Consider the following 22,065-nt stretch of genomic DNA (forward strand, 5'->3'; position numbering starts at 1 on the left):
TTCTTCTTTCACCTAGCTCCCCATCTTTCCTCCCAGAGTGGCTGCTTTTCTGTCACCCCATTAAGTTTAAAAAGATTTATTTATTTGAGAGCGCACATGAGCAAATGCAAGAACATGAGCACATGCCCCTCCAATGGAGAGAGGGAGAGAGAATCTCAAGCAGACTCCCCACCGAGTGCAGAGCCCAATATGGGGCTCAATCTCATGATCCTGAGATCATGACCTGAGCCGAAACAAGAGTTGGACGCTTAAAACTGACTGTGCCACCCAGGCGTCACCCCCGACCTGTTACCTCCCCCCCCCGCCAAAGGAGGCAGCCACGACAACCTGGTGAATTAAAAGGAAACCCCTGAGGGTGCCTGAGTCCTGGGCAGGCATGTGTTTCCCTTGGAGACAGAGTCCGGCGACAAAGGCAAACGTGAAGAACAAAAGGAATCCTGCTAATAGTTATAGGTTTTCAGAGTTAGCTCTGCTATGAGGAAAGAAAAAAAAAAAAACCCAAAAACAAAAAATATCCAATAAACAAAATATTTCTAAATTTGAAAAAAAAAATCAATCCAGCTGCACTTGGCTGGAGATTCCCAACTTTAAAGACTTCATGAAAATCTTTAGCTAAGTAAAACCTCGGATTTTAGTTGCTCCTATTTGGTTATCTGGGAAGATCATAAGATCACATTTTCCTTAAAACCTGAAATATCAGGGGCACCCAGCTGGCTCAGTGGGTAGAGCGAGTGACTCTTGATCTCAGGGTTGTGAGTTCGTACTCCATGCTGGGTGTAGAGCCTACGTAAAAACTTGAAATATTGGGGTGCCTGGGTGGCTCAGTTGATTAAGCTTCTGATTCTTGACTTAAGCTCAGGTCTTGAGTTCAGGGTCCTGAGTTCAAGCCTTGCACTGGGCTCTACATGCATGGAGCCTACTTAAAAACAAAAAATATCATAATCTAATAGAGCGGGCTTTAGTTCCAGATTTTGGTAACACCTACTTCTTGCTTCCCAATTTTATCATACATCTTCAGTTTTTAACCTCCATCCCTACCCTTTCTTTATTGCTTCCTTTATTCACATTTTTCTACTTCTTACTTGAAGAATGCAACATTGTTATCTATGCGGCTAGATTTCTAAAATTATACTTTAGGAAATACACATAAATAAAATGTGATAAAAATGAAAATTAAAAAAAGACAAAATTAGAGAGATGAAAACAGAATGGTGGTTGTGAGGGGCTAGGGATGGGGAGGGAGGTAGAGGTGGCCGGCCCATAAGAGGTAGCACAAAAGATCCTTGTGATGAATGTTGTGTACCTTTACTGTGTGGTCACACAAATCCACACCTGTGATAAAACTGCGTAGAACTAAATACACTCACAAATAAGTGTACGTAAAACTGACGAAATCGGAGTTAAGCTCTATGGACTGTACTAATGTCAGTTTCTTGGCTTTGATATTACTCTGTATGCAAGATATTGTCAATGAAGGAAACTGGGGGAAGAGAACACAGGGCCTCTCCAGACTATCTTTTGCAACTACCCATGAATTGATAATTATTTCAAGTTTTAAAAATGAATGTTAGTAAATCCTAAAACCATTACTTCTCAGAGTTACAATTCCTATAACAGCAGACTTACTCTTCCCATTAAAAAAAAAAAAAACTAATTTTGAATTCAACAATTTGTAATTGTTATCCACTTAAAAACCTTGTTTTTAGAGTGCCAGGAATCCTGTGGGCACACACACAAAACCATAAAATTATAAGTAGCAAGATGATAAAGCTGTTCAATGAATCGCCCAACGCATAACTTTGCTTACTAAAAGCTACACTGTTTTCAAGACATTTCAGCATGAAACACTCCCACAGGGACACTAAATCCGGCAAGAGACAACTATTGATAGCAAGGAGCTAGAAAGGTCAGCATCAGAAGTACACAAGGATCACAAACAAATGTAGTGCGACTTTAGTCCTGAAAGCTTAAAACCTACAAAGCAGAAAAATGAGGGGATGTAGAAAAGAGACAGAGTCAGAGCAAAATCACTTCTCCAGCATACTTTGTGGCATAATTAAATCTCAAGAAGTCCTTCCCAATCCGGGTTCCTTACTGTTAGTCAGTTACCAATTTGGCATAAAGATCTAAGCAAACAGGTTTTCTCCAAGGGCACACATATAGTTCATGGTGCCAATTCCACTATAACTGGCCCAATTTCACTGAAATCCCAAGGCGGCTTGATTAAAAGAGAAAAGAGAGAGACAGAGAGGGACAGAGCAAGCCCCCTCTAAAATCAAATCCAAAAGCAGCAGGACATTCCACTCAACAGAAGGACTTTTTCCCTGGTTTCAATAATAAAAACACAAGAAACAAATGAAAAATGCTACTTATGTTTATTACTTTGTGGTTGTATTTTAATGCTTAAAAAAAAAAACAAAAATAAAAAAACAAAACAAAGCCAATTCTAAATATTACCGGCCATCCATTGTCATCCTCATGACACTATTAAATAAAATCCTGGCTTCATAGACCAGAGCCACCTTAGGGGTTCTGGTTAAGAATATTTTTTATGCTTATATGTGTGCTCTAAAAATTAGGTTGAAATGAAAAACAAAAAAACAAATCCAACTGGCCAAAGAGGGAAGAATTCTGGTGGACAATTGGACCACTGTGTTGCAAATTAAACTGTTCACACCTGCAGAATAATCTCACCAGCATAACCAGTCTACCCTGAAATGCAGCCCCCTTACACCAAAAGGGGGATCTCTTCTTCCACTAGATCCTATCTTTCACTGATAAACTCTTTGGATGAGAAAACCAGCAGCAGATGTGAAAGCCACATGGCCCTCTACAAAGCAGGAGAGCAAAAAGCAGTGTTAAAAGAAAGGATTCCTTAAACAGCAGCTCCCTATCAAGAATGAAGATTTTATCATCTAATGCTGACTTTGTGGAAAGCAGCTAGCTATTAGACCCTGTTCCAAGACTTCAGCTAACAGCATCAGGCTGAAATCCAGGAGTTGGACTCACTTAGCTACAGCCTTGTTTTCGACTCTTGGGAACAGGGCCAAAGTGTAAAGTTAGAATAGAACAAATCCAATTTCCAACGGAAAGAAGACAATATAGGTACTCTTGCTTAATGCAGCTGATAGGCTCTGAGCACGGTTTACATTTCAGTATTTTTATTTAGTGAATTTTAGCCCTGGAATAATTTTTTCCATCATTTCCTAAAGATTCCAGACTCTGCATCAAAAAATATCTGCCAACACCCCCACTTAATATTGTGGCAATCAAGAATACTGAAAACTTTTTCAAATTCATATCTAGGTAGAAAATTTTGATTAAGCAAACTGCTTCATATAGTGTAAAACCAGAAACTTTTTAAATTGTCCTGTATTTTGTGTGACTTCATTGAACTACCAGAGGTAGCAAGCTCTAGAGTCTAAATTTGGCTACAGTTTGCACCTCTCAAACTGCCTTAATGTTTTTAACTTCACATTTTTAAAAAAAATTTAAAAATTTTTTATTACGTTTATTTTTTGAGTAATCTCTACACCCAACCTGGGGCTCAAACTTGCAACCCCAAGATCAAGAGTTGCATGCTCCTCTGACTGAGCTAGCCAGGCACCCCTGGAATTTTAGTATACAGTTCTGGTACCACTCCATTTTACCTATCCCTTTCCTTTAAAGGTGTAGACACATGTGTAAAATGCAGTCTAGAATCCAGGGATAGGAAATGGTAGCCACTAGACAAATTAAGTCTTTGGGAGTTGGAGACAATGAATACTCTAGTGTCTTCTGGGGAATACAGTTGTCCACGAAAGCCAAATGGTCAGCAATCACACATTCAACTTACGAGAAATTATACACTTCACCCATTACACTCTTTACCAAAAAGAAGTGAACAAGAGACCTAATTTAATTTGCCTCTCAAAGTGCGGTCAAAGCCACAAGGGTATTACCTGATTAGAAATGCATAATATCAGGCCCTACCCCAGATCTCCTGAGTCCAAGTTTGCATTTTATCAAGATCTCCCGTGATTCATGTACACAGTCCAGTGTGGCCTGGACGGTACGTGCCACCATGCCGCCCCATGGGCATATGCCCCAGAACAAGCAGGAGATGGGGGACACAGATCTGCACTTCCCTCAGGGGGTGTCTGTTCTCACATGCCTCACACCTGACGGAGTGGAATTCTAGTGTTTAAAGGGTCATTTGGACGATATGCCTAATACATGACGTCACTGTTTTGTCCCCCGGCTGACCTTCAGCTCTCCACCTAACAACTGGCTTGATTTAACCAAGGGCTGGCATTTTTGCATTAATGGTGAGGACATTAACAGCTCAGGCTAGCTCTGTAAAGGCCAGCAGAGTTGTCAGCCACAGGTCGACCATAACTCAGACTGTAGGAAGAACAGAGCTCTTGAACAGATGGCCACAAAAAGATAAACACCAAGCGGTGATAAGGAACCCAATCCTTCCAGTTCAAGGTTGCGTTCCCTCAAGGAAAGTTGCTATCCACTTCATTAATTCTTTAAACGTTGCAATTCTGATAAGTAAATCTCTGTTACCCAAGAGCTGCCTATCCTTGCATTACAAGCAGAAGGAAATCTTGAACGTTAGTTTAATAATCGCTTACCTGTGCGCACCTTCCTAGTTCTTTCCTGTCCAGATACTGAAATATATTGATTGCCAGTTCATAAGGCAGTTGGATATCAAAGAAGGGCACATCATCCATTTCATTCTGAAGAGAAAGAGGAAAGGGAAGTAAGTTCACAATTCAGAGGTATGAAAACGCTCCTTTATACAGCAAGAGATATTCTTCGGTGGGAAGGACAGAGGTGCTGTTGTCCCTGGGGGAGGCACACACTCTCACTACCCCCATGGGGCAGCCACCAGACCTGAGAGCCACTCTGAATTCTCACTGCCACAAGCCCACCCTCCTCACATTCACTCAGAAAATCCACAAGACCATTTCCCATAAGGCTTCAAAAAGGAGAAGGGTGCCAACTCACAATCTGGGGTATGCCACAGGAATCAGTGCAAAGGTTGTAGAAAGTCTTGTGGCCTCTAAGGAAAGTTGAGTGGTGGGCAGCCAAGAAAGGGAGCCTTGAAATCAGAGGGGCCACTGGTCCCCCCCGGACAACTCCTACTACACCCGACTTGGGAGGGCAGTAAGCCCCCACAGCCAGAGAAAATGCTGGCCTAGGTCACTAAAGTGGTTTCATCAGGAAAAGAACAGGGCTATGAAGATGAACAAGAAGTAAACGAAACGCCGCTCTTAAAGGAGGTGAGCACCACCTCCACTTGGCCACTGGAGAAACACACAGTTTCCTAATGCACTCAGGGGCCTACACTGGTTAACCTGAGTGAGCCAGTGCAAACAAAGCAGTTCTTCTTCGGTGTCATTTATTAATGTGGAGAAATTAGAGCTCGCCTGCCTTCGGATAAGCAATTAGGGATGAGGTAACGGGCTTTGAGAGATAAGGCTGTCATGACGATCCTGGTTGCACAAAGAAATAGGAGTGTGAAGCAGAAAGAAAGCCAAGTGTGTATATGTGCCCCTCTGCCTGTTCCCAAATCCACCTGCTAAAGCTCCCTTTTGCATGTATTTCTGCAAAGCTAGGGAAAGCGGGCTATTTGTCTCAATGGAACTTCCTTAAATAAAATTCATTTTTTAATAAGCTTTGGCTGACATTAGTGACTTACAGGTTGCAAGCAAATTATTAATTCACCACTCAAATACAATAGTCCTATACCACAAGGCTGCAGTCTGGAAACTGAAAATAGTCTCAGCATTTTTAAGGGAGTGTGAGCACTGATTTAGCCCCTACCAAGATCCAGGGATAAAGATCTTTGTGAAATCATGTTTCCATTCATCTATGAGTCTCAGAGCTAAAAGATAATGCAAGGCATAAGAAGGAAATGTATTCAACTTCACGAAAACAGTGCAAGGGTAAGTATGAGAGCCAAAAATGATCTCTGGAGGGAAAAAGAACAAGAGTTGACAGTTCTCTGTGGGCAAAGACGTACAGAATGTTAAATCGGCAAAGAAATGTTGGCCATACGGGGGGGAGGGCGGGGGAGAAAAAACAAAAAAAAATCTGCAAGTGTAATCAGAAGGCAAAGGGGTCCCTGCCCAAAAAAATAATGGAAAATCTTAGTCTAATGTCAGGCTGGGTCCCCTCTTACAAATAACTGGCTTCACTCATGGAGGGAGAGAGGCAGCACTTTCTCACTTGGCCCAGATATAACCTGAGACTCCTTAACACAACCGAGGCAGGGGAGACGGGTGTCACCCACCACCAGCTGAGGAAAGCCACACACAAAACCACACTATCGTTTGTGACCGTGGACTTCCTTCTGCTTTCTCTTTTGGATTATTTGACTATGGTGAGGTGAAGAAGCCTACTTTGCTTGGTAGAGAAACAAGAGAATAATGTTCCTTATCCTCATACAAGTAGAATGAAGGCAAAGAAAAGCCCGCACTCATGCAAAATGAATGCAGATCTAGCTTTTACACTGTTAAGAGACACCAGGCACTGCTTTCTTCAATCAGTCCGCGCTTTAGGACTATCACCTGGTTTCTGGACGGGACACTACTGTAACAAAACAGGAGACATCACCTTTATTTTTAGTCATTCTGGTGTAGAAAAGTCACACTTGCGGTGGCAGGAGCCTCCCCTCTTTTGCCCATTCAGATGGCCAATTCTCTGTTCTCGTCCTGGAACACAGTGCCTCCACCCCAGCAGAACCACAACCCTGCCACCGTCCTTTTTGACCCCAGCCACCACAACCTCTGGGATGGAGGTTCAGAACAAAGATTCAAACGGATAATCCTGTTTCTGCCACTTGACTAGCCATGTGACCAGGCTAAATACCTCCAAGTCTCAGCTTCCTCATCTGTAAAAGAGAGAGCATACCTACTCATAGGGTAGTTACAAGAATAAAATGAAATAATATACGGAAAGGGCATGGGGCAAGTACCAGGGCAAAGCACACAATAACTGATTGATACTGCTATATTCTTTCCTGGAGTGACACTTTGGCTCCCTTTTTCCCCCTTCAACAAGTATTTGTGGATTAGAACCACATTCCAGGTGACTCCTCTACCAGCTTGTTTACACAGAAAGTTTTGTCTCCCCCTGTCCTACCACAAGCAGAGGATTGCTGGTGACAGCAGGGAGGGGATGGCATGGTGGATGCAAAGTCACTAAGGAGTCTGAACTATGGGAACGTCCACGCTATAGGTCTTTTTTGAGAGAACTTTTCAAAGAGAATCATCAATTTTAAGACGCTATACCAGGTAACAACTAGAGAAGGATTTGCTCTAGTGTACAGTGCAGGAAAAGGAGGCAGCCACCAGAGAGCAAATGACCAGTCAGGGGTGTTATGGCCCCCCTACCAACAAAGGATCTCAAATGCCATACTGGTCACGTTGTTAGCGTACCAGTTGTGATGGGTCTTGAGAATTTTTAAGTTCTGCGGGACAACTGTTTCAAAGCACTGAATTATGTAAACACCAACATTACAAAGCCAAACTTTTATTTATTTTTTAAAAAGACTTTGACAATGAGAGAGGGAACACAAGCAGAGGGAGTGGGAGAGGGAGAAGCAGGCTTCCCACGGAGCAGGGAGCCCGATGTGGGGCTCGATCCCAGGATCCTGGGATCATGACCTGAGCCGAAGGCAGACGCTTAATGACTGAGCCACCCAGGCGCCCCAAAGCCAAACTTTTAAATCATTATGCCCTTAGAATTACAAATCAAGTTCCAGACTCCCTGTTGCTACCAGTGGTTAGGGAATGGCAGGGAAAAAAAGAAACCAATGTGATAAAGGAAGGTCCACATCTTTAGACCTATGTAGACCCACAAGGTCAGGAAACCAAAGGCTGAAGTTTCATGTTGCACACTTGTAAACTCTTTGGCAAGACATTTGATCACTGGTTCTTATAGTAGATGCTACAGTGGCTCACTCAGATTCCCCCTTCTGGATCCACGACACTTATTGTCCCAAATGCTCAGATGCTGCCTGCTCTGGGCTCATTGGCTCAGCTGTCAAGCACTTCCCAGGCACTACCCGTGGTCTAACAAGCTGCCTCGTCCAAGGTTACATCCCCTACTGGAGGGCAGCCTGCATCCAGTGACTAGTCAATACCTAGGTACAAAGCCTTGTCCCCCTTGCCACAATTCAGGGCTTCTCCGGAAGCCCAACCTGCTAAACCACCTGCAGGCAAATCTCCATCCCAGTGTCCTAAAAAATCCAACCTGATTTCCTGAAGCAGTAGATGTGATGCAGGACAGTTCTATATCCAACACATTCCCAAAGGTTCTGATGCACAACTCTGGAGACAGGAGTCTAGCTAACCTACTTCCCTTCCCTCCACTCAAGGAGGTGAAATGACGTTGGAGTGACATTATTAAACCAAGAGACAGAAAAAATTAGATTCAAAGTTAAATAAGTCATTCGTAAACCTCACTTTGTAATTAGTAACAGATCACTTAAGAGACACCTTATAAAAGATTGAGAGTTAGGAGCATGTTTGACCCTGAAGTTGAAAATAATTCTTTTATAGACACCCAGGATTTGACGAGGATGTACAGCCACATCCTGGACAGAAGTGCTAGCCCAATAAGCACGCACACACTCACACTGGGGCTTGAGCACTCCCACTGGGCCCTGCCCACAGCTCGTAAATAAAAGTAAACAATACTACACCTGCTGCAAGTATGCAGAGAAGTACCTCATCATCTAAAGGGGGCTATCAGACTTCCACCTAGGCCGTTCTGAAGCACAGAGCCATCTAAAAAGTTCTAGGCCACATGAACCAATTATGATTTATATGGTTTTAAAAACATGGAAGCAGACAAGTAGACATTTCAGAAACAAAGAAATTCCAAGAATGAAGGAAAGAGGTTAAAGACACTGGAAATATTAACATAGAGAAACTCGGTCACACTGAAATTATTAATAGGATCACAACGTTTAGTCCGTTATTTTTATAGCCCAAGCAATGTGAGACTGGCCAATAATGCTACAGAAAACCAAGACTTTAAGTATTAACATGGCTTCAGTGTGAGGGAAAACACCGTTTTGATTAAATACAACCTGGCTTTTAATTTTTCAATGGCTCAAATATTGATTCTTTACCACTACGGTGACTCTTGTCCTGTGTTATACATCAAGACTATCTGTGGAGTTTTTTAAAAATGCCCCAAATTGCGTTACCCCAAATTTCCAGGGGTGGGGCTCAAACATCTCTTCCTCAGGGATCCCCAGGCACACTAGAAATCAAGAACCACAACCCTAAATCATAGGTGGATTAAAAAAAAAAAAGGCAAAACAAAACAAAACAACCCACACAAACCCCACAAAGAGGTCATATTACTTTGTTAATTCAAAGTCAGCGAATACTAGATTTTCCCAAGTCTGCTGGACTTACTCCAAAAATTCTAAAAGAAATTGCAAATAGATCCATCCCCAGGGAGGCTGATTTGTACTCCTATGTGCTAATGTAAGACTAATTCTGTAAATGGATTGGTTTTGCGCCTTACTGTTAGAAATTTAATCTGTCTTCTCTTGTTTAGTAGAAGAAGGGATAATTACTAAGAGCCAAATCAGTGAAAAGTGAAGAAACGGCCTCAAGGTTTGTTCCCAATGTACATCTCCAGGACAAATGGAACATGAAAGCTCTCTAGGTGGTGTTTTAAGAAACCAAGAAAGGCATCTCGAACATACAATAGACATGCAATAGTATTTATGCTAAATCTGTGGCTGAAAGGAGACTGTTTTCTAAAGGAATTACTGTAAAAGTGGAGTAGAGCAGACCCACGCAATCTCAAACAGAAAGAATGAATTCCAGTTTCACCTGGGTCTTAAGAAAACAACTGGTTGATGGCGGGGGGAGTCTGAAACACTCAAGATTAAATAGGCATTATTCATTCACAATCCCAAATTTGTCTCAAAATATGTATTTTTAAAAAGATGACAGAACACCAAAACGTTAACAGCAGAGCCTCTGATCAATGGCATTACAAGATTTTTCTTTCTTCTGAATTCCCTAAGTATTTTTAAAGTAGGTGATATTTTGACATAGAAAAGCAAAACATTTTTTTTTAAGATTTTATTTATTTGAGAGAGAGAGCATGAGAGGGGGGAGGGTCAGAGGGAGAAGCAGGCTCCCCGCTGAGCAGGGAGCCTGATATGGGACTCGATCCCGGGACTCCAGGATCATGACCTGAGCCGAAGGCAGTCGCTTAACCAACTGAGCCACCCAGGCGCCCCAAAAGCAAAAAACATTTTTGAAATAAGGTGTTTTGGGGCGCCTGGGTGGCTCAGCCGGTTAAGCATCTGCCTTCGGCTCAGGTCGTGATCTCAGGGTCCTGGGATCGAGCCCCACATGGGGTTCCCTGCTCAGTGGGGAGTCTGCTTCTCCCTCTCTCCCTCTATCTCCCCAACTTGTGCTTTCTCTCTCGCTCTCTGAAATAAAAATCTTAAAAAGATAGGTGTTTTATATTCAAAACACTATCTGAAATCAGGGCCATTCCAGATGCCAGGGGGAGAAGAGGTGCTATTGGCAAATGTGTAAGAAATGATGTCTACACTCAGAGCTAAAAAATCTTTTCTAGAGATAAGTCATCATCACATAAAACAGCATAAAGACGGGAGACTACAAAATGCAACATACACAGTCCCCTAAGGTATTCCAAAGTTCATTAGTAAATCAGCTATTTAGAACTTGGAAATCATTTCTACAGAGAAGCAATGCTATGAAGAGTGGTTAAGCTCCAAAGCAGTCCACAAAAAGCCAAGTTCTCTCTTCACATTTAACCTAATCCTCGTGCCTTGCGATGAGAAAAAGCAAAAAGTGTTAAGTTTCTGTTGACTGCATGCATGGATGATACAACACTACAAAATCTAACCAGCACAGTGCCTTGCACACAGCAGACGCACAATAAATGTCCAAAGCGTTTTTTTTTTTAAGATTTTATTTGTCAGAGAGAGAACAAGCACAAGCAGGGAGAGCGGAAGGCAGAAGCAGGCTCCCCACTGGGCAAGGAGCCCGATGCGGGGCTTGATCCCAGGACCCTGGGATCATGACCTGAGCAGAAGGCAGACGCTTAACCCACTAAGCAACCCAGGCATTCCTTTTTGGTTTTTAAAACAAGCTTTCCAATTTCAAGAACCATTCTCATTCACCACCTACTGGTGGGATTGCACTGGGCACTTTGGCAAGGAATGGAGGCAGAAAACACCCATCTAAAGGACTGGGAGCAAGTGCTGGGGGTGGCAGCGAAAGAAGTTGGTGTGAAGCAGAAGAGGCTGGCCCTCGGCCTTCAAAGTCCCTTTCAGTTTAAACTGGGATCAGAGCTTAAGGACCCAGAAAGGCGATAAGTCAGGTGAAGGGGGCACTCCCAAGTCAGAAGCCTGGACCAGTATGGGTATGGATTTGTGGAAAGAGTTTCATGTCAAGGGTCCTAAACCCTTCAAGCACATTCCTACCATCAGGATCAACTATATAATTCGTGGACCCCCATGTAAAACAAAACAGGGGGCCCTTGTTTAAAAAGGATTACAAATGTTAAATCACATAGGTCACACAGGCCCACAAGGCCAGGGGGCCCAGGCCAGCACAGAACCCGCACATTTGCCGTTCTCTGCCTAGAACCCTCGCCCCCAGGTCTCTGCACACTTGCTCCCTCATCTCCTTCCGTGAAGGCCTTCTTGCATAGCACTATTTAAAATTACAGCCTCTCCCCCAACACATACACACTCTATCCCTTCTACCTGCTGTATTTTTCTCCAGATCATTACCTGACAATTATTTGTTCACATTCTACTTCTCTCCAGAATGTAAGTTCTGTAAGGGCACAGATCTTTACGGTCTTGTTCACTACTGTATCCTCAGTGCCTAGAACAGTGCCTACTACTAAGAAGCCATTTAATCAGTATTTGTGGAATCAATGAAGACCAAGCTGCTTCAACCAACCGAACCTTTCAACGAAGAGATGGTGACCTAAGTTACAAGTGTTCTGGTATACACAGAGAGTATTTCACCCAAAATGTGCCTAAGTAGAGACCTGCTAATTCATCACAGGAAAAAAATGAATCGCCCTGATAGTAAGATGTTCCACTGAGGGAAAGGAAGAAGGAAGAGAACTCTAAGCTCAAGACAGATTTCAAGTTGAGCATTAAAAAGAAAGCAGAGGACAGCAAAGAGGAAGGGAAATTGGCCCGGCTAAGCCAGTTCATGAGTTCACATTTTATTCTGTTTGCCGTGGTTCATATTAGCAAGTTTCCTCACTTGTTTCTAACTTAAAAACTGAAGCAAGCTATGCCATCAAATTGACCTTGTTGACAGCACAAATGTAGGTTCTGACAAATTAAATACTGACCTAGTGGACAATGCATATAAAACTTTATCAGGCCTGAAAACCCAAATCCTAACTGGAAGGATGTCTGAATGTTCCCAGGGGTTCTAACAACCATGGAGCAGCTAACACTGCTGTTGGGAGCAGTAATGCTGCCTATCTCAACTCCACAAACGTTGATGGGGCCGCTCCCGCACAGAGTGCTACAGGTAAGAGACCAAAAGACAGGAGACCCTGCCTTCCAGGGACTCCCAACCTCAGGTGTAGGGCAGCAAGGGGTTAATCTGTGATAGGTCTCAGCAAAGAGGAAATGAGTATAGTGAACTCTCCCCAATACTAATAAGAATAGGACCACTTTTAATTTATTGGCTGCTTATTGTATGCCAGGCTTTGTGCTAGGAACATTCCATGCTTTATTTCTCAGGTGTCCTCACAGGACAGGCATTAGCCATCATCCTCATTTGATAAGGCAGGATAAGTTAACTTGCCCAAGGTCAAACAGCTAGTTAAGCAGGGTCTCAATTTGAACTTGAGTCTGCTGACACCAGAGCCTAGACCCTTAAGTAGGCGCTATTGTGCTTCCATTAATGTCATCCTTTTAGTCAAAAGCAAGACTGTGGGCTTCTGAGGTCAGGGACCATGTCAATTCTGCTTACTACGGATTCCCCAGCACCCAGCTGATCAATAAATATGGTTGATGATTAGAAAACACCTACATTCCCATAGTTAGGGCTGCTTCAAACACCCACCTAAAGGTGGACATCTCGGGCGCCTGGGTGGCTCAGATGGTTAAGCGTCTGCCTTCGGCTCGGGTCATGATCCCAGGGTCCTGGGATCGAGTCCCGCATCAGGCTCCCTGCTAGGCGGGGAGCCTGCTTCTCCCTCTGCCCTCTGCCTGCCTCTCCCTCTCTCCCTCTCTCCCTCTCTCCCTCTCTCTCTCTCTCTGACTTTCATGAATAAATAAATAAAACATTTAAAAAAAATTAAAGGTGGACATCTGTTGTTTCTGTCGTTTCCTGCCCAACACCCACTCCCTCTACTTTTAGGAAACCCCCCCTCACTCCCACTCTTGATCACCTTGGTTTAATGAGGCTGATGCCTCCACCACCCCCCTCTTTATCGGGAGTGGATACAAGCCTCGCCAACCCGAGTCAGTGATTGGCCCGAGGATGAACACATGACCCAGTCTGGACCAATGGGAATTTAAGTTCATAACTTACGCTGCAGAGAACAGATGCTCTCTTTCTCCTTGTTGGAAGCAGATAGTTAAGACTTGGTGGCTCAGTCAGTTAAACGACTGCTTTCTGCTCAGGTCATGATCCCGGAGTCCTGGAATCGAGCCCACGTCAGGCTCCCTGCTCCACAGTGAGTGTGCTTCTCCCTATGCCCCTCCCCTCATTCTCGTTCGCTCGCTCTCTCGCTTTCAAAAATCTTAAAAAAAAAAAAAAAAAAACTGGAGTTGCCGGTAGCTATTTTATCCCAAAGTGGGGGGAGGGGGGGGTCTGCCTGTGAATAAAGACAACAAAAGGAAAGCCGGACGACGACACTGAGAGATTTCTAGTTGCGTCATCTAAGCACCCACACCTGGAATCTTCAGGCACACTAACCAATAGATTCCAGTTTGGGCTCCTTAAGCCAGTTTGAGTTGGGTGCTGATTGCGTGCGGCTCAAGAGTCCTGACACATCACCTAAATAAAAATGGGACCCTGCGACTGGACAGCACACATACCAAGCAAAGAAAGAAGCATCCTCAAAATTATGCTCAAGTGTGCCCACCACCTCTGAGAAGCTGGAGTTCATGGAGAGAGGGAAATGTAAGAAAAGTGCCTATTGCTTCTGAAAATCTGTCTGGGGCTGTAGCAGTTCTTTTACTTGTTAAAACCATATACTAAAAAGACAGTTTAGGTGTCCCCATTCATCACCTAAAAATCCCCGGCTTCTCAGTGCTATTACTTAAAGCTTCCCAAGAGAAGACAGGGCCCACTTCTAAGTTTTCATCTCAGCTACGCTTGTCCATCAAAGGTCTGGCCTGCACCCAGCCAGGTGACCCTCCAACGCAGCACTGTTCACCTACTCCTTGAAAGGCAAATTAACTCTTGACTGCCAACTTACTAGCTGGATCTCTCTAGTGAGGATACTGCAGGCTCGGAGATGAAAGAGGCCGCATCAAATACAACACAACAGAACGCACTGGCCCAACGGAGTGCACAAGGGGCTGGGGGGAAAGCACCCCAAAGAGAGGGGATGTTAGGAGGTAAGACCAGATTTGTATTTCTCCCTCATGTCAAGTGGATCAGCCTGTCGGAGTTTCTGTGGTGTCTCAGATGGAACTAAATCTTCCTTCTCTGGAGTCAGCCATGGATCAAATAAGGATTCTTGGGAAAACAAACGCAAAGATCACAAACTCATGACCCAAGGCAGACCTGGCCCACAGAAGATTTCACTTAACCGACAAGTGTTAGGACTTAAAAACTTTTTTTTGCATTAGTTACCAACAATTAAAAATGGGAGGAATTTGGGGCACCTGGGTGGCTCAGTCAAGTGTCTGCCTTCACTTCAGGTCATGATCCCAGGGTCCTGGGATCGAGCCCCATGTCCGGCTCCCTACTCGGCGAGGGGGGGGCTGCTTCCCCTGCTTGTATGTGGTTGTGCTCTGTCAAATAAAATCTTAAAAAAAAAAAATGGGAGGAATTTGAGTGATAGATGGCATTAATGGCCACTACTTTGTTCATTCTTCCCTGTATCCAGGAAGTGGGTGACTCCACCCTAACTCTAGACTTGGCCATCTGGCTCACTCTGGCAGATGTGACAGTAACAAACATGACCTGGGCAGAGTTTGAAAGCACTTGGGCATTAGAGCTTGCCCTCCTGCTGTTCTTGTAGCTCTGAGAAAGCCCATGCAGGGCTCACCTGTTGGATGACACATCGCGCGCGCGCGCGCACACACACACACACACACACACACACACACACACCCAGGGCTCACCTGTTGGATGACACATCGCGCGCACACACACACACCCAGGGCTCACCTGTTGGATGACACATCTCACACACACACACACACACACACACACACACACACCCCAACTAGCCAGCTGCCAGAATCAGAGCTGCCTAGCTAACCAGCAGATAACCTCAGACATCTGAGTGAACCCACCCACACCCAGCCCAAACTGCCTCTCTGCAAAATGGTGAATAGTGGTGGGTTGTTTATTTGAGAGAGTGTGCGAGAGCACACACGAGTGGGAGGAGGGACAGAGGGAGAAGGAGAAGCAGACTCCCCACTGAGCAGGGAGCCCGACCTGATCATGACCTGAACCGAAGGCAGACGCTTAACTGACTGAGCCACCCAGGTGCCCCTAAATAGTGGTGTTTTAAGCCAAAGTCCTGGGTGTTTTCTGTGTGGCAAAAACTGATGTAGTCCACATAAAAATAAACATTCCCAATTACAAAACAAAAATCTAAAGACCCTGCCACTGGGACCACATTCCCACAAGGCAACAACCAGTTGAGATGGGCAGTGGCTCCCACCTTTAACCCAGCTACTGTGTGTATCCCCTAGTTTATTTATTTATTTTTTTTTTTAAGATTTTATTTCTTTGACAGAGACAGTGAGAGAGGGAACACAAGCAGGGGGAGTGGGAGAGGGAGAAGCAGGCTTCCCACGGAGCAGGGAGCCCGATGTGGGGCTCGATCCCAGGACCCTGGGATCATGACCTGAGCCGAAGGCAGATGCCCAATGACTGAGCCACCCAGGCACCACCCCCCACTTTATCACCTTCTCATCTCGCCCATGCTGAGGTCGAATTCAGTTGCCATAGGTCATCTCAGTTAGATGCTGTTATATTTATGGCAGAGAAGAAAGTGCAATACTGTATTCTACATACTTGAGTTACTATCAGGTAGGAAAGCCATTATAACCACCTTGGAAAATTGTTTGTCAGGATCTACTAAGGCTGAACATCTGCATACCTATGACCTATCAATTCCACAATTAGCTATATACCCAAGAAAAATGAGTACACAGGTTCCAAAAGATGTGCAAAGTGTTCACAGCACTACTCCCAATAGTCCCAAACCAGCTGTTAAACTAGTCATCAAGAATGTCCATCAACAGAATAAAATGTGACATATTCATAGAGATGAATTTCACACATAATGCTATGTGCTAGAACCCAGACACAAGCAAGCACATGCTGTATGATTCTACTTATAGTTCAAAAACAGACAAAATTAAAATAAGGTGTTAGAAGTCAGGTGAGAACACATGGGGGTTCTGACAAGCTGAGAATGCTGTTCTGAAATCTGGGTGTTATTTACATGGATGTGTACACTTGTGAAAACTCACCAACCTGGACATTTATGATTTTATACAGGGTTTGGTCTAAAGAAACTTTTAAAAGTAGAAAAACAAGACCAAGAAAGCTAGGTTTCAAACAAAATGGTTAAGTATTTTTTAGGGATATCATGAAGGCAATTCCTACACTATCTGTCATGTTTCATATTTAATGTGACAAAAAGAATAATAGCCATCATGGGGCACCCAGCTGGCTCAGTCAGTGGAGCATGCAACTCTTGACCTCAGGGTTGTGAGTTCAAGACCCAAGATAGGTGTTAAAGAGTACTTAAAAAATAAAAAAAAAAAAGATGAGTTAAAGCATTACAGATACATGGCTGGAATCTGGAGAGATACATAACAAACCACCTGGTGAACTAGGAAAAAGGACTGAATGAGCCACTCCGAGGCCACCTCACTCATTTGCATGATTTGCCTGACCTCTGGGGCTTACAACCACTGACATGGGAATCCAAGCCTTTTCCGGAAAGGTTACCATCATTTCTCACATTTAGGATACTGGGAAGGTTGAATGCCCCTAAAAATCAATTACTTTCTAAATGCTCATCTGTCAAATGGGGCAAATAGCTACTGGAGAGGGTTGTAGGAGAACTGAAGAAAAGATCTTTAAGCCTTTAAGGCAGTACCAAGGAGAGTGAGAGTAATTTTATTTATAGCCGTGTTGATGACTGCAAAGTACTTAAAAAAAGTGCCCTGAAGGTTGGATGCTGTTCATAGGATGCAGAGCCCAGTAGCACCTAATATGATTCTGCAGACAAAGGAGATCATGGGCACACACTCCAGAGCAGCTTTTTTCTAACTGTAATTCCGATGTGCCTCTTGGATCCTACAGTAGGCAGGCCCCTTCCATTTCTAGAAGACTTCATTTAGGGCTCCACAATTTTTTATTTCAATGCCTATCCCTCAGGAGTATTAGGGCCAGAAAGCCTTGAAGAATCAAGATAGTAAACCAAAGGAAGCTATACAGCAGAAAACAATTTGGTCTCAAATTTGCTTGACCATCCCAACCATCACATTTCTAAGAGCTTCCTCAGGATATCGATTAAGCAGATCTAGGGACACACCAGAACCTGTCTTTTAATAAGGCCTAAGGGGATTTTTACACCAAGTTTGCAAAACTATACTACCTGGTGAAATTTACAGCCTAACAGACCTGGATCCAAATTCAACCCCCAGAACGTATCAGCTAGGCATCCCTGGGGCAGTTACAGAAAGCCTCCTTGAATATCCTCATTCATAAAAGGAGATACAATATGGACTTTCCAGGATTGTTGTGAAGCCTGAAGACACTGCCACACTCAGCAGGCTGGATTTTTGCTGTGAGGCCCCAAGTGTGCCTTTGTCCTAACAATCCATTTTCCTGCTTCCCTCTACCACCGTAAGGTGGTCTTGGCTTAGCCTACAAATCTACTTCCATGGGAGTGATTTCTGCATAGATCTGGAATGGCCTGAGCAACTTCTCCAGTGCTAAACCACCTTCCCAAGGCATTGAAAGATTTTTACATCTGCCAGACTTCCTCAGTGATGACCCACTTCTTACAGAAGCAGACATGATACCAGCATGAATTTTCATATACATAAGAATTGTCACATTAGATGAGTTTATAATGCATGTACACAGAAAAAGGTTCTAACCCTAGAAGTGGACCAGAAACTTGGTGGAAACTCCTATAGCTCTTAATGTTATTTGAATAAAACTATGTCAAATAAGCCATTATTTCTAGAAACAACTTGCCAATTACAGAATTACTCTGAACTGGGAAGCTGTAGAAGCCTTCTTCAAGCCTAATTTAAATCGAACCAGGGGTGCGTGGGTGGCTCAGTAGTTAAAGCAAATGGCTCTTGACTTGACTTGGGCTCAGGTCAGGAGATCTAGCCCAGCATCAGCCTCCATGCTCAGCAGGGAGTCTGCTTGAGGATTCTCTCCCCCTCTGCCCCCCCCAAATAAATAAGTCAAACCATTAAAATTTGCTGTATTTCCTAACCCTTAACCATGGATGTATTTTAGATGATTCTGATTGTGTCAACTTTGTAAAGGGTTTTTTTTGGGGGGGGGTCCTCCAGATTCTCAAAAGGATCCATGCCCATGAAGTGGTTAAGAACCTCCATGCTAATGACAATGCCCACAGGATTTGCTTTCCCTTTCTTTTAAATACATGTACAGTTGGAAAAAAACTTAGTACAAACACTATACAGAACAAAGTTAAAATTGCTTCCTATCCCCGGCCTGAGACCTCCCTAAAAGCAACCCTTTCCAAAAGAGTTCAAGAGCAGGATTTCCTCAAACTGATACTGATAATTTCGGGCTGGGTAATTCTTTCTGGATGCTGTCCATGCACTGTAGGATGTTCAGGAGTATCCCCGACTTCTACCCACTAGACTCCAGTAGCAACTCCCCCAACCCAGTTGTGGCATCCTAAAAAGGTCGGCAGACACTGCCTCTATGGGGGAAGTCACCCCAGAGTGGGAAGCACCCCTTCCCGAGATGCTCTATGCCTGCAGACATAGGGTAGCACACACTTTCCGATTCATGGGGGGGGGGGGCTTGAGGCAAGGGCAGGCCCGGACCTCGGCAGGAGGCGACGGCCACTCACCAGGTCGCGGATGAGCTGGTCCACCAGCTGCTCCCCGCCCCCGGCGCCCTCCCGAGCCGGAGGGGAGCGGGAACGGCTCGCCGCATCCTGCCTCTCGGCCCGGGTCGCCCGCGCCGCCGGGGGTCGCCCCGCACCCTCCAGGAGGCCCTGGGCCAGCGCCAGGTACCCCGAGGCCTGCTCGCCGCGCCCTGGGGCCACTTCGGCCTGTCGCGGCCGCCGCTCGGCAGCCTCGGGCCGCCGCCGCTTCCTGAGCGCCTGGGCCTGCGCCAGCTCCTCCTGCCAGCGCCGGCGGAACTCCTCCAGGCTGTGGTCATCCATCGCTGCCGCGCTCGGTCCTCCGCGTCCTCCTGGGCCCGCCGGCTGCCACAGGACAGTCCCTCCGCGGGAAGTGTCCGCCGCGGCCGGAAATCCGCGCCGCCGCCGCACTCGGGTTCCGGGTGGGCGGCCCCGCCCCCGGCGCACCCCTCGAGCGGTCCCCCGCGGGGGCTCGCGGCGCCCCAGGCCGAAGTTGGGGCCCAGGCTCTCCGCTTTCCCGCCTGCGGCTCTTGTCAAGCGCGGACTTGGCGCCAAGCACCGTTTCTTTGGGCAGACATGCATTGAGGACTTACTGGATGCCAGGCGCTGAGGATTCAGCATTTAAATCTGACCCCCTGCCCCCACCCTCCTAATATCACTCCCTTCTTGGTGTTTCCATTAAGGGGGGGGGGGAACGACATCAACAAACGAATATGAAGGCTTGAATTAGTGGTAGCTATTGACAAAATAAGGTAATAAGGCACGGGGTGGGGATGGGGGCTTAACTTTAGAGGGATGTTCAGGGAAGGCATCTCTGAGATGGCATCTGAACTAAGAGCTAAATGAGAAAAACCAGCCGTGGAAAGATCTCAGAAGACATTTCTAGAAGGAACTACAAGTGAGATGGGAAAAGAAGTGGCGTACAATCGTATTCCATCTTCCAAATGTTTTGAACCTGCTCCTCCCTCCTCCGGGAATGTTTCTACCCCCCCTTGACCTAGTTAACTGCCACACATCTTCCCTAACTCAGCTCATACCTCCCTTAATCTCCCCTCCATCCCTTGCGCCCCCCCCCGCAAAATAAGGTCACCTGGGTGTCCCCACTTTACAGATGAAGAAACTGAACTAAAAAAAAAAAGAAAAATCACACAGCTGGTCATGTGCAGACTCAGGATTCCGCCCCCCCCCCCCCACTCCAGACCTGACCTTAACCTAATCCTACAGCCTATATGCCTAAGCCAGCTAGGAACCATTTGACTAATTTAGTTACCATGATTTTTCAGTGCAGGGATATTAACAGCATGGTGATCAACAGCCTGGGCCCCAGAATCAGACAGACAAATCTGCTTGGGAATCCCAGCACCCTCATTTACTCTCATCGCCTTTCTTCCAAGAATTCTATTTCTAGGAATTTATCCTAAGAGAAGAAACTGGAGGATGAAGTCCACGAATACCTTCAAGGATGGCACCGGAGCATGGTTTTTATTTTTTTAAAGATTTTATTTGACAAAGAGAAATAGCGAGAGAGGGAACACAAGCAGGGGGGAGTGGGAGAGCAGGAAGACTGATGCGGGGCTCTATCCCAGAACTCTGGGATCATGACCTGAGCCGAAGGAAGACGCTTAATGACTGAGCCACCCAGGCGCCCCGAAGCATTGTTTTATAATACTGAACATCGGAAGCAATCTAAATAACTGACAATACGCCATTGGTTAAATAAATTTTGCTCCCATTAGAAGGTAAGAAAGATCCTAACTAGAATATCAGCTCCTTAAAAGCTGAGACAGGATCTGTTTGTCCATTGCTAGGTCTTTAGCACTCAAAACCATGCCTGGGATATAGTGGCTGCTCTATAATGAATCAATGAAATACTATGTAGCTATTAAATATTACATGGAGAAAATTTAAATCACATGAAGATATAACCTAGCAAGAGAAAACCAGAACACATCAATGTACAGTATAATGCCAATACTTTTTTTTAAGTACATATGCAGAGCTCTCTAGAGAGAGCCAGATTATGGGTTAGAATATACAGATATAAACCAAACCACTAATTTTCTACAGTGAATGTTAGCCTAGCCCGGATTCCCCCAGAAAGCAGAGCCCGAGACCTGGGCTTGCAGGTAGCTAGTGTATCAGGGATTATGGAGAACAGGAGTGGGGTACCAAGAGAGGAGTGAACAGGGTAGGAGGGAGAGCTAATCCAAAGACCATTTTGAGTTGGTCCTGCTGTGGGCAACTTACACTCCATCCCACAGAGACCTTCCAAGCAGCCTTGAAGATGACACCGAAGGATTGTCCTCCCAAGAGTTCAGAAATGGAAGAAAGGAGACTTTATTTGCTCACCCATCCTCCATTAGAGAAAGGTTAAGGAAAGAGTTTGTCCATTGTCTCCTTCCAAGCTGAGTTTAGGGAAATGAGTTATCCACGTCCCACACCAGGGAAGCAGAGATGCCCTGGGGCAAAAAGCAAGACCTACTCCATGCAGCTAACAGGAAGGACTGTCCAGTTACCCATGCACAAAGCTAATTACTACAGCAATGGTGAAGTAAAGGGGGGTAGAGGATGGGATGTGGGGTGTAAGTCCAGTAAGTATTCCTTTTGTAAGAAAACAATGAGCGGTCGGCATCAGGGAAATCCAAATCAAAACCTCAATGAGATACCACCTCACACCCGTCAGAATGGCTAAAATTAACAAGTCAGGGAACGACAGATGTTGGCGGGGATGTGGAGAAAGGGGAA

The 22,065-nt window shown here is 45.0% G+C and overlaps 1 protein-coding gene across 1 annotated transcript in view; it reads right to left on the reverse strand.

The window, feature by feature from the left end:
• Positions 1-19,701, reverse strand: part of FBXW8 (F-box and WD repeat domain containing 8) — a 123,639-nt gene extending 103,938 nt beyond the window's left edge. Inside the window, exons 1-2 of the mRNA XM_025889444.2 lie at positions 19,306-19,701; positions 4,620-4,724 (exon numbers count right to left, since the gene is read on the reverse strand). Coding sequence (XP_025745229.1) covers positions 4,620-4,724; positions 19,306-19,623 — 423 coding nt within the window. The 5' untranslated portion in view covers positions 19,624-19,701. The remainder of the gene's footprint in view (positions 1-4,619; positions 4,725-19,305) is intronic.
• Positions 19,702-22,065: the final 2,364 nt, after the last annotated feature.

Source organism: Callorhinus ursinus, unplaced genomic scaffold (genome assembly GCF_003265705.2).
Source record: "Callorhinus ursinus isolate GAN/ISIS: 27379988/994484 unplaced genomic scaffold, GSC_fseal_2.0 scaffold41, whole genome shotgun sequence".
Taxonomy (NCBI): domain Eukaryota; kingdom Metazoa; phylum Chordata; class Mammalia; order Carnivora; family Otariidae; genus Callorhinus; species Callorhinus ursinus.